The sequence below is a fragment of the Alosa sapidissima genome, chromosome 23, assembly GCF_018492685.1.
Source record: "Alosa sapidissima isolate fAloSap1 chromosome 23, fAloSap1.pri, whole genome shotgun sequence".
In the NCBI taxonomy this organism is placed as follows: Eukaryota; Metazoa; Chordata; class Actinopteri; order Clupeiformes; family Clupeidae; genus Alosa; species Alosa sapidissima.
Window position 1 is genome coordinate 7674899 of NC_055979.1, and position 13154 is coordinate 7688052.

The 13154-nt window shown below is 42.8% G+C and overlaps 1 protein-coding gene across 4 annotated transcripts in view; it reads right to left on the reverse strand.

Annotated features, from left to right (window-relative positions):
* Window positions 1–1909: 1909 nt before the first annotated feature.
* Window positions 1910–13154, reverse strand: part of LOC121698119 (gamma-aminobutyric acid receptor subunit beta-3) — a 41084-nt gene continuing 29839 nt past the window's right edge. For 2 of the 4 annotated variants that reach the window (XM_042079906.1, XM_042079908.1), the window contains 4 exons: window positions 12145–12297; window positions 6320–6564; window positions 5786–5854; window positions 1910–5355 (listed from right to left, as the gene is read on the reverse strand). In XM_042079906.1, the coding sequence (XP_041935840.1) occupies window positions 5032–5355; window positions 5786–5854; window positions 6320–6564; window positions 12145–12297 (791 nt within the window). In that variant the 3' untranslated portion in view covers window positions 1910–5031. The remainder of the gene's footprint in view (window positions 5356–5785; window positions 5855–6319; window positions 6565–12144; window positions 12298–13154) is intronic. The other 2 variants (XM_042079907.1, XM_042079909.1) reach the window with 1 other exon arrangement.

Below are 13154 nucleotides of genomic sequence, written 5' to 3' on the forward strand. Positions count from 1 at the left end.
CCGAAGCTCAAACTGCTGAAATGCAGTTCTTTTTGCAACATGAAATGATGATATGTAATATACCTTTGGGATTAGGATCCATACTTCTATTATGAAAGTTCAAGCAAGACAGATTAAAAATCTATCCAGGTTCACCCCAGGGTTTCATTAGGCTTGGGGAGGCCTGGGAATGGTGGCTTCTGCTGCAGCGCTTTTTCGCCCGTAATTATTCATGTGTTGGTTATTACCTAGAAGAAACTGTGAGGCGGCACAGAAAATCACCCCCACCAGTCAATATGGAAGTGTCAGGGATCCTATCTTCAGCCAGGATAATAAAATCATATTATTCCATTGCAGTTGCATTATGCAGGCCCTGAATGTGGTGAACGTTTCAAAGTGAGAGTCACAAGGAGGGAGTGTGGAGAGCCTTTCAGCCTTGTCTTAAGTCACGGCTGTCCACATACTGTAGCTATGGGTAAAATGGTTGAATAGTTTGTTTTTCAGCTATGTTTTTGTATCATTGAATAATTTATTTAGGAACCTTTCCGGATACTGATACTGCCTGCTCTTTTGTTCTTCAAGGTGATCTGAATTAATGTGTGTGTGTGTGTGTGTGTGTGTGCGTGTGTGTGTGTATGTATGTGTGTATTTGATTGTGTGCTGCATCAGACATTAAAATGATCCTGCTATGTTTGTAAGAACTACTCCCATGTGACATGTACATGCACATGCATATATATACATACATACACATACTGTATGCATTCCCACATCATCAAAGACTAGCTGCTATATATATATATATATATATACCTGTGCTTACCTGTGTGTGTGTGTGTGTGCGCGTGTATGTGTAAGTGTTCACCAATAACACACCTGTACACAAGCAGGTTGCTATTATGAGTGATGGTTCTAATAAGCCTTTCCCAACATGTATGACTTCCACATGACTCCCGGAGGTCTGCCCCTGGTTACCATGCGCTCAATCCCACCCATCATCATCAATTCTGCCATCTGACATTTCAGTAATGGCTGCCGTCACCTCCTTGATGGCTTCATGTCTTGGAATTGGATCCCCCCCCTCATTCCAAAACCCCTGGGGCCCAATGATGTCATTTTCTCATGGTTTAACATCAAGCGCTGGGTTTTACCAATTTCATCGCTTTGACAGAGAACATTGAATGGGAACCCATTTCCACATCACCAATCAGCAAAGACTAGCTGCTCAGGAGTAATGTAAATATTATACGAGCACTGGGGAGATGCATGTATTTCTGTTGTGCTTTGTGATGGGAAGACGTTTCCCAAAGGTCACGGGCGATATAACACTAAGGCATATGTTGCTTATTTTATTGGTCAGCTTTAAATCATCTTTGCTGTGGCACACCAGTGTCTGTGGAGATGTTTGTATTTTAATGTAGTTGGCACACAACACGTCCAGCCATTCTCTCCCTGTTTTAAGCTGTTTAAGGATGGAAACATGACTCATAATTCAACTCATAATGCCACAGAAAGGTCAGATTTAAGGGCTTAACCTGGTTGAATGAAACCCTGCACTATGAATGTGACATTCACAGCATTTTGCAGCAGTATGTCTCTGATTATGAACGAGAACACATGTTTTTCTGAAATCTCCTCCATTGTCAAATTTGCACAAATAGTACAATAGTGCTGGTAATCAATTGGCAACTGACAACAACTTGGAATGACTTTTTAGATAGACCAACATTGCCATTAGCCGTTAGCCACCTCTGCTAATTTGTACCTATAGACACACTTTGGGTAGTCCCTTAGTGCTCACAAAGAACAAAACATTTGTGCAATAATATTGTTGAATAGTGTAAGATCATGAGTGCCTATATGTCATCATGTTATTCCTTTGAATGAACATGTACAACGTCTGCCATTTCTCAATAGGTTAATAATCTTTATTTGCACATAATTTATATATTGTTACAAAAGTGAAGGGGCTGGATGGACAATGGTAGCCAAACTTAAAAGCATTGATGGAATTACTTTGTTTGCTGCACACAGACAATACAAATAGGAAAATTACAAAACAGACACAAAGACAGCTTTTATCTACACTTGTGGCAGAACATTGAACAATTCAGATTTGGCCAAGGCCATACAAAAATTAGAAGCAAGCAATCATGAATGCACTTGAAGTGATGCATGATAGTATAAAATGCATGGGACCAAGCTATGTCCAGTCCATCTAAAAATAAACTATTACACACATACTCAAGTGATGATTGCAACACAGAATAATCATCTCATCCACATTCTTAGGTTTAAATGCCGTTGATGAAAGGTATGTTGAAATGAATATAAGGAATGTACTGACACTTGTTTTGTCAATGGCTTTGTTATTATTACATGCAGGCTATATTTCCTCACCAACATGCTGTAACAAGCAAAGTTATAGTGTGACAGCATTAGATATTTGTCATACACACCTACCACCTACCAGGGTAATGCCCATAATACCTTTTATCACACTACTGATGTTAGATAGCTGACACGCTTACATCAGAGGCATTATTGCTGGCTTTTCAAGTAAATAAGTTAATTAATATACAAGTACATTTTTAGCAAATTGCCTCTTAATGCAGGATGGGGAAAACAAAAACAACATTTTACCCTAAAGTCATATCATTATGTTGATTGTCTAGTTTTAACGATAAGGAGCTGTTTAATAAAAAAAATGTTTTAATGCATAAATATGTGAAAAAAAGTTGGATGTGAAACAAGTAGACAGTGACATATTCTCATTATCAGATAATAACCAGTAATACTGTAATAATACTATATGCCCCTAGTTTATTTTAACATCATGCCATACACAGTTTCAACATGCGTATTGGCCATATTTTTAAATACCCTTCTACTCAAACTTTGTCACTGTTTTTTCTCATGTATTGGAACCTGATGTATTCCCGTATTATGCCTCACAGGGCTCATGCCACCTTCCACTGCATTCTCAGTGGTATCTGGAAGCAAGGTTGCCCAACCACCATCTGCTCCCGGAGTCAGAGGCAGGTTTTAAAGCTGGCCATGGGAAGCAGAAGCCATAGCTCAGGCCAAGCATGCCAAAGGTCTGGTATTAGCATCGTGTGTATTAATATAGGAGGCAATTTTAGCAGGGCAAGTACTCTTTTCACCCTGACTCCAGGGGCAACAGTCCGTTGACATGCCCCTTTACACACTGAATGTGTCCCAAAATCTAACCACAAAACCAGATTCTCATATATCTGAACAAAGATGCTGATTTGACTCATCTGTCTATGACTTTATTCCAGTTGTTAGTGGTAGTGACGGCTACATGACACAAGAGAAAAAGGCATACAGTGTATTGGTTCCCCAGGTCATGTTTTGGTTCCTTTTCTTATTGTTTTTGCAAGAGAATGTGAATGGGCGGGCGACCTGTTTGGTGTGACAACTCTGCTCGCAACTTGCCTGGACCATTAGAAAAATGCTCTGCCGGATATTTGCATTTCAGTTGTTGTAATTAGGACTCCCTGTCCTCCATAGGTGAGCTGTGCTCATTTTCCTCACACAGATTGGGCCCTCTGTGCAGCCCATTTCATAAGCGAAAATAAATAAATAAGATAATTAAGATCGTCATGAATTCTTCATTAGCACTGACTCTTTTTTTGAATACTGAAACTAAGCATCTCATTCAGACACTTCAAATATTTCTCTCTGCTGTAGCATACACATAAATAGTCATACATTTGGCAAAAGATTATGGGTACTTGTCCTGTATGATGCATGGGAAGTATAATTTATGAATACAGTGCATGTTTCATGAGAAGCTTGGAGAACATTACAGCGGCTCCTTGCAATGTAAATGCCTGAGGATTACCATTAGATAGACTGATGAGACTTACATGCATACAATAGGAAAGGAACACAGTATTACTTTTGGAGAGTGGCAGTTTTCTCAGTATTTCCATTGCTTGTACAACAAACACATTTCATGCGGCCACAAAATTGTGTACAAACATCAATGGATCCGGCTTTTAATGACGGAAAGGACATCAAATATACATCAATACACAATTATCCAGGTCCTGAGATGTCATTACAGAGGTCAATCAGCCATACATATTTTATCACACAATAACACATGATTTTGTGTCCTTTACAAATCTATAATTGTAATGGTTATATTAATTGCAATAACACTTCCATTACATTCCAGGAAAAAATCTTTGAAAACATAAAATATACTCATTCACAGTCTCCCCTCAGAGTTTGCACACATACTCATAAAATTGCATTCACTTGCATCATCAGTTTCATGAATGCATATCAAAGAATAAAAGACTGCCTATACAGTGCCACCAAACAGTACAGTGGCCGATATTTGCACTTTAAAAACTCATGCACACCAAAGGCAAAAAACAACATGAGATATTACTATATGGTTTTGAAGTGTTGATGGACAAACGAGAAAGGGCAATACCACATGGATCCACTCACACACACACACACACACGTGCCTGTGCACACACACACAAACACACGCACACACACACACACACACATATTCACACTTTAACACACACACACACCCGTACATTCACAAACACACAATTTTAAAAACTGGTGTCATTACGTTGGTGTTTGTGAGACTTTCACTGAGATACAGTATATTGCATTCTTACATTACATTGCTCATGGGCAATCACTTTGTTTTTTACTTTACCCTCCAAAAAAGAACCTGAATATATTCTTTCATTCCTCCACTTAGAATTGGTAGAACGGAAACATTTATGGGGGAAAAAAAACACAAACTTGGCTTAAATATATGCCCATCTGGTTTTGTGAAATCCTGGTGTCAACAGTCCTCCAATTGTCAACTCCTGCATGTAGAAAAATGTTCTCAGAGTGGACCAACAACCTTGTCCATGTTCAGCAAGAAAAGTCCAATTCAATTGCAAAAAAATGCAAAGTAAAAAAAAAAAAAACAACAACAAATGATTCAAACAAAATCTCAAAAACAACAGAAAACAATAAGTCAATCTTTCACCCCCTCGCCTTCCTCTAATTGACATAATAAAGCCAATAAATGAGATTGAAGAGGGAGAAAGCGCCGGGGAATATCATGCGCGACCATCGGTCGATGGTGTTCACGTCCGTCAGGTCGGGGATTTTGATCTTGAGCTGCGAGGAGCGGCGTCGGAGGCGGCCACGTTTGGCCGGCGCACGGTGCTCCCGCCCTGCCACGCTCTGCTTCCGGTACTGGATTCCCGACGTCTCGAACGTGACCGAGTTCCGCTTGTCCGCCAGACTCGTGGTAACCTCATTGCCCGCCACCTCGTTGTGGATCTCCAGGGTGGTAAGCAAGATGTTGCCATGGGATTCAACCTGGCAAGGAGTGATGAGATAAGCATTATGGGATGGCCTTACAAACAAGAACGCTTCACAGCATGCAAAGTAATTAGGTTGTTTGATGAAGACACAAAAAAACGTGATCACATATGATTGCACAATTGTTATTTAGGACAAAGATGATGTTTCTCAACACGGTTTGTATAGATCTAGTCATGCATTTCTTAACACATAAAGGACACACATGAGGCAAAAACTAAGCCATGCACATCATGAGCAATGGACCAAGAAATAGCAAGGCAATGAAAGATTCCTGCGTTAATGCAGCAGGTTTGCAGGCTCATATGATTTAGAAGAAGGCACTGTTTGGTCTTTGGCACACAGAAAACAAAATGGTGAGTAGGCGACTGGACGGGCAAAAGGACTGCTTGGCGGCGGCGAGAAGGCCACGGACACCCCCACTCACCGCTCGCGTCATCCGTTTCCCTTGCACCTGATTGGAGTGTTTGCCTGTTTTACCACCCTCTGCACCAGACTGAGCCAAGACAAACAAAAAGATCTTCCTTACCCAAAACTCATTTACATCCACTCCATGAGGACTGGAAATCACTGATAACCCATGGAAGCATTGACCCATGTATTTCTAACAAAAATGTTTAACAATATTGCTGACTAGTGTCTGTAGCAAAACAAAGTAGTAGTCTAGGGTAAAAGAAAGGCTAACAGATTATTATTATTTATCAAGTTTTGACAAAAAATAACTAATATGTATCTAATATGCTACAATATTGTTCAGGTAGGTACATGTTTTTTTATCTTTTTAACTTCTTTTACTTTCATGTGTTTACTTTCATCCACAGGACAGTGCTGTTTTGACAGTCAAATATTCTTCGGGATAAATAAAGTTTTCTATTTTTATTCTTGTTCTCATAGGAAATGCTACAAATGTATAGAAGTTAGGATGCACCAGATGTCATGACAACAAGCTCAATGGCCTCACCCTGTTGGCCTCAATTTTGGCGCGCTCGTTGTTGGCCTTCTCCGCCTTCTCCGCCATCCTCTTCTGCATCTGAGGCCCGCGGCCGAAGAAGATGTAGTTGACGAAGGCGTACTCCAGCAGGGCAAGGAAGACGAAGACGAAGCAGCCCATCAGGTACATATCGATGGCCTTGACGTAGGGGATCTTTGGGAGCGTCTCTCGCAGATGGGTGTTGATGGTAGTCATGGTGAGCACAGTCGTAATCCCTGTGTGGGGAGAGTGGACAGCATAGGGGTCAGCTAGGACAAGTACTTTTGGAATTAAACTGACTCAATGCAGCCTTGGTTATCATCAACCAACTTAACTCTAAAAAAACATTTGCTGACTCAACTAAACTTGTTGTTGCTTTGAGTTAAGTTATAAAAGTATGTGTGTATGTGTAATAAACGTGTAATAAGGCGCTATGTACAACTTAGCTCTGTCAAAGCCACAAAATGACTTCACTGGGTTGAGTTGAGCTGGCTAATCAATTTTACAGTTTCACCTTCTGTGTTTGAATGTCTCACATAGTCAAACATAAAACTGAGAAGGGCAAGACTAAGTAAAACATGGACAAGACCATAAAGATACCTCTTATACTCTATTCTAAGTTACCATGCTTAGATAGACAGATACTGTAGATAGATACACTTTATTGCCACACAGCAATGTTGGTAGTAGTTGTTACAGAAAACCCAATCCAAAAAAAAAGTAAATCAATAAATTGTGTCTCACATCACACTTAATGTCACACTTTAATCTGTACACTGCATCATGTGTCATTGTACAGTTACAATGAATGATTTGTCTCATTTCCTTTGGGTCTGGCCTTGATTGAGACATACACCAAAATCTGATATTATTTCCTGCAGAAGTCATTACTTCAGAGGTCAGTTCAGAGGTTGCGTAGAGGCCACCTTCTGACTCCCTCGTGGTTGTGCTTGTGAACTCAATCAACTAAGCGGCCGATAACTACACCATACAAATGACCCCTGAGCGCGCAGGTTGTGTAAAAGTCACATTGTTTTCCTGTGACACCGTGACATTATAGTCACCATATGGTGTGATGGAGAGGGCTAAGCATTATTCTCTTATTTCTTTATTTCACGTGGAGTAAATATCACCACTATAGGTCAGTGACTCTTGGTTAGGAGGCAATGACTACATCCTGCAAATATGTTCTAGATTTTTCCCCTTCTCTCTCTCTCTCTCTCTCACCCACTCTCACTCTTTCTCTCTCCTCTGTTTTTCTTTGCTAAATCACAAAGGAGAAGCCCTCCCCCCTTTACGTAATGTTTCATCAGTGTTAGAGCTCATTGCACAGGTCAACTTGTCAGGTTGTGAGCAAACGTAGGCAGGAAGAGAGGGGAAACCGGTCTCATTTGAATTTAAAACAGAAGCCACCATTCTGCCTCTGGTTACTGGTCTAAAATACCTCATTTGAATATTGCTGTACGTTTTGCTCTCAGCCGTGGTTGACATTAGCAAAGAAGGGCTTTGAAATGCTCATGTTCTCATATCTTTTGCCTGTCATATCCCGAGGACAGAAAAAAAAACAGCAAACGAACCGAACCAAAGGAAACTGAGCATCACTGTGCACTTGCATTCCCTACCTGCACTTACAAACATGCTAGCATGACTGTGACATTGAAAGGTATGGTTGGGGTTTTTTACGGACAAGAAGTAAAAAGTACCCATCAGCGTTTAGTGTCGCCAATAAAACTGGAATTGGTGCTGGAATGAAACATTTCACTCTTAAATTCATTTGCTGCAGAGCTGTGGGGAAGGTGGAGTTTTATGTTATTGTGTGTGCCTGTGTGTGCCTGTGTGTGGGATTACATGGACGTCATTTCTGGCAAGTGTGTATGTGGGTGTGTGTGATACGTGATCACTTAAAATCACAGACACACACACACACATTTTTGTTCTCTCTGTGCATTTGGGTGCACCATATCTATCCCACAGCTTCCATGCCCACTCTGGTTCCTCTGGGTCATTCTCCACAGCGGCCTTGTTTTTATTGGTGTCCCGCTGTGCTTCTATAACTCTGCCCTCCGCCATGAACCGTCCACGTCCCAGTGGTTTAATCAAAGTGCCCTCTGGTCCAGTCCACACACACACACACACACACACACACACATGCGCGCACACACACGTTTTTCATTAGGACGGCTGACTCTCAGGAAATAAAAACTTTTTTACCATGACAACCTCCACTGATTTCAACTCTCCTCTTCAGATCTTTGTATCTCCCCCTTCTCTCTCTCTCTCACTCTCTCTCTCTCGTTCTCTCAAACCGACCACAGGATATAAGCCGATGGGACGTCTGCATTGCTCAGCTGTACTACTTGCTTGTATTGTCAGACTAACTTTGGAAGTGTGGAAAAACAAGAAATTAAAGAAGAACGCTGAATCCTAAATCTCCAAGGTACACCCCCGCCCCCCACACCAACCAAAAGTGGGTGAGTCTATCACTCCCTTGATGAGCTGACTATGCAGCATGGAAAAGAAAAACAATGGCCTGATTTCTCAAGTACCGAACAAAACAGCACCCTGTCTGATTTGTGTTTTAGTTCCCGTTGCCAATGCCCTAAAAAACTGATTGAAAACACGACTGTGAAACACATTGCAAGGCATTTTTATGTGTTCGACTCACAAAATGTCCCTCAGTGATTTTTTTTTTTGTTCTCTCTCTCCTGCAACCTTCCGGAAAATTCCAGACTTCCTTGTGTGACGGCACCACTGCAGGGTATTTCCTGTTAATAAGCAATGATCCATGTGCCATCGCCAGTTTGTGTGAAGCACTCTGTCCAGAGGTAAGCAGCTTTTAATGGTCCAATCAATACAGCTCTTGTTCTCTGAAAATAAGATAAGAGCGTGGTATGTGATGGGCTTGTATCCAATCAGTTTGAATAGCCTGTATCTGATGAACTCAAGTCCAGGAGTGTGGGTTAGAAAGACTGCATCACACCCAGTCTCTGTTACATGCCATTCATCCTTAGGCTCGGAAGAAGTTGCAAATGTGTGTGTGTGTGTGTGTGTGTGTGTGTGTGTGTGTGTGTGTGTGTGTGTGTGTGTGTGTGTGTGCGTGTTTTGTGTGTCTCTGTTTTGCTCTTACGTGTGGTTGATGTGTGGAGATATGTGAATGCTGTACCGAAATAGAACGCACCATATGGTCACCTTCTCACATTTCAAAAAGCCCAATCCGGCTATCTTTGACGTGCGGTGGTGAGCATTTCTCTGCATAATCATATTAGTGAGTAGGACGGGGGGTGAAAATATACTGGCCAAATCCATTTAAAGGGTTAAAAAAATCTCAGCCTTGAGCATTGACAAATGGCAGCCACCATTGCTGTACCACTGAAGCCCAGGCCCAGAAATCTCTGGCTGCTTACATAAAGCTAGTGAAGCGTGTGTGTGTGTATGTGTGTATGTGTATCTGTGTGTGTGTGTGTGTGTGTGTGTGTGTGTGTGTGTGTGTGTGTGTGTGTGTGTGTGTGCGTGTGTGTGGGAATGTGTGCTTGTATGTGTGTGTGTGTGTGTGAGCGTAGGGTGTGCATTTGTGTGGGGTGCGTGGGTGGATGTGGGCAGAAAAGACAGTCTGGCTTGGAATTGATTCCTGTGTGACACAGTGAACAGCAGAAAAGCTTTGAACTGTTCCTGAAGTCTTTACCATTTCAATGCAACCATTATAAATCTGTGGCACTAAGAATCATATCCCTTCTTTACAAGGTTTGCAGATATCAAAACAGACAAAAAGACTAAAAGGTTTATATTTCTCCCCACTGCTCCATTCCCTCATCATCCCATCACTTACATTCCTGTACAATGCATTCTCATGACACCTGCATCTGCACGTGTGTCCTGGCCACATTGGTACCTGGTACATTCCAGTTGACTGTAAATGAAAGGAAAATGGCCCCCCTGCATGTGCAGGTGCAATAGCCTGGCGTCACCACACACGAGCCTGGCTTTTAAATCAAATTTGTCTCCAAACGGTTGCATTGGCCTCTTGATTATAGCTCTTACCTGCAGCTTGGTAATGACTAAAAGTACTTCATCCATCACAAGGAGGTAAGTGTGTGTGAGTGTGTGTGTGTGTGTGTATGTATGTGTGTGTGTGTGTGTGTGTGTGTGGGGGGGGGGGGGGCGTGCTAAAGAACTTCCTGCTTAGGTGGAGTGAATAGTGCAGAGTTGGACGAAGAGCTCCTGTTTCAGAGGCATTACTCTCAGGAGGAAAGCCCCAACCTGACTGGCCCATACATCATTAGGGTATACATAATGCTCAGAGAATGCACACACACACACACACACACACACACACACACAGATACTGAGACAAAGACCACACATATACAAGGGTAGGTAGACCACACTCGTTGACACAAAAAGCTGACTACTCACAAAATATTCACAATAGAAATGCATGCACAGGCAGAGAAATTCTGTCTCTCTCTCTCTCTCACACACACACACACACACACGTTAATACATAAATGCTCGCAGGCATGCATGCACAGCTAACACATCTCAAACCTGAGCTAATCAGTGGAGGCTGCCCTTTGCTTTGCCACTGTTCTGGCTCCTGGACCTACTGGTGTGGGCAAAGGAAGTGGCGCTGAGTGACCTACACAAGCCTCCCTCTGGTCAGCTGCTAACCTTTGCACATCATCTACATCAGGGTGTTTCTGCTCTCTTTGTTTCTTACTCTATCTGTCTCTTTCACACACACATTTATGTAATGGGGACATCCTCTTCATCCTCTTCATCTGTCTTCATGTATTGGTTTGTCTTTCTGTCTGTCTCTTTTTCTCTCTGCTTGTTTGAGTGAGTGTGTTAATCTCAAGCCTTTCCCCTCTGTCTCCATCATATAGCCATGAGCCTTTTGCCAGAGGAGGAGTAGTCCCCCCCCCCCCCACACTTTTACTTTCTGCTGTCACCTAAGGGCTTCCCTGGGGGTAGACCCCGCTAGTGTCTGTTTTCACAGGCTCTTCTTGAAATTGCCATTTACAAAACATCATAAAGTCGTGCTATTGTATGAACTGTCCATTGTGTCCGAGGCATCAAGCTCAAACGTGCGAGACAGAATCTCCTCGTGCGAGACAGAATCTCCCAAGCTTCTAATTCCCCCAAAACAGAAGAGAGGAGGAGAAGACAGACTTTGGCCCATCGGTCTGTTGTTTATGGCTGATGGCCGGCACTGATCATCATGTACACACACCCACACACATACAAACACACACACACACAGACACACGCAGAGTGGAGTGAGGCCTGTATTTCTCATTATCCTGCTCTGCAACTGCCATCGTCTGCCCCTGATGGAGCTACTTCTACACCAGGCCCTCAGCCAATAGCCCTGCTGGAATATGCCCTCTCCACATCAGCTGCAGAAAGTGCTGGTGTTGGAGAGACCGCAAGGAGCAGTGATGAGAGTGTTCTCCCTAGACTATGACAGAGCCAGTCTTTGTGTGTGTGTGTGTGTGTGTGTGTGTGTGTGTGTGTGTGTGTGTGTGGTAGTTCCATGCTAGAGGGACTGTACAATATATGCTACGCTATATGGGTCACTGCTCTGGTTTTTAATCGGCTGTCTTTAACACAACTCAATGGAGATCAGTACAATTCATTTCACTTCAACTCAGTTCCATTCAGTTCAAATACTACAGTGCATATTTCAATTTCCCCTCAGGAGCTGTGCCTAAAAATACCCAAGAAAGCCCTAGCTGAAATATAATGATCTGGCTTGCTCAGGGCTTTGGGCTGTCTTGCAGCTGCCTTTGGGGATGTGGTGACACTGGTTTACCTACCCAATGCTACTCGTGCAGCTGAAGCGTCATAGTTGATCCAGAAGGACACCCAGGAGAGGATGGTGATGAGAATCGAGGGCATGTACGTCTGCAGGATGAAGTATCCGATATTTCGTTTGAGTTTAAAACTCAGAGATAGACGTGGGTAGGCACCTGGGATACAGAACAAGACAGAATGAAAAACAAAACACTCACATAAGGTGCATGCAAGGAGACCTCATGTTTTGTTTTAGTTGCTATGGCAAAGGCAGCATAGGTTGGATTTATCACTATGGTAACAAGCATCCCCAGGACCACATTTCGTAGCGATTTCATACTTTGCCGTGCACAAAGTGGTGTTGCTGTTGACGCTGGCTTTCACAGGCTGGGTTAGCCTACCAGCCTACAAGTCAGTGTGCCACTCTAAGCAGATAAAGTGTTCAAACCCATTTCAAGGCTGACTGAGTGAGGAGTGTTTCAAATTGGGATTCAATACACCTTTTCTCATTTCCCTGCTCAATGCCACCGTCTTGCAGGCGAGTGCGTGGGGGACTCGCTTACATATTCCCTATTGCTTGAGGACCTCGGAAAGCCACTGGAGTGGGCAGGAGAGAGGTGGATGTGTGGGGGGGGGGCGGGCGCTCCAACTGTGGGCATGCTGGTTGCCTTCACCACGACCAATCGGTTTCGCTGGAACTTGACATCGAGATGCCATTCCATTGGTGAGGGGGAGGCATGTGTAATGTATGTCTGTATGTATGTGTGTGAGTCTGTGTGAGTGTAAGTAGGTCTGTGTGTGTGTGTATGTGTGTTTGAGAGAGTGTATGTATGTATGTGTGTGTGTGTGTGTGTGTGTGTGTGTATGTGTTTGTGTGTGTGTGTGTGCATCTGTGTCTATGTGTATGTGTGTGCAAATGTCTGTGTGTGTGAGTCTCTCATGCAGTGTGTCACTGAACTGACATGAGAGTGGCGGGCGATGGTGACATTTCATGTGGGATGAGTGGCAATGAATACTAACTAGCAGCTCTCAT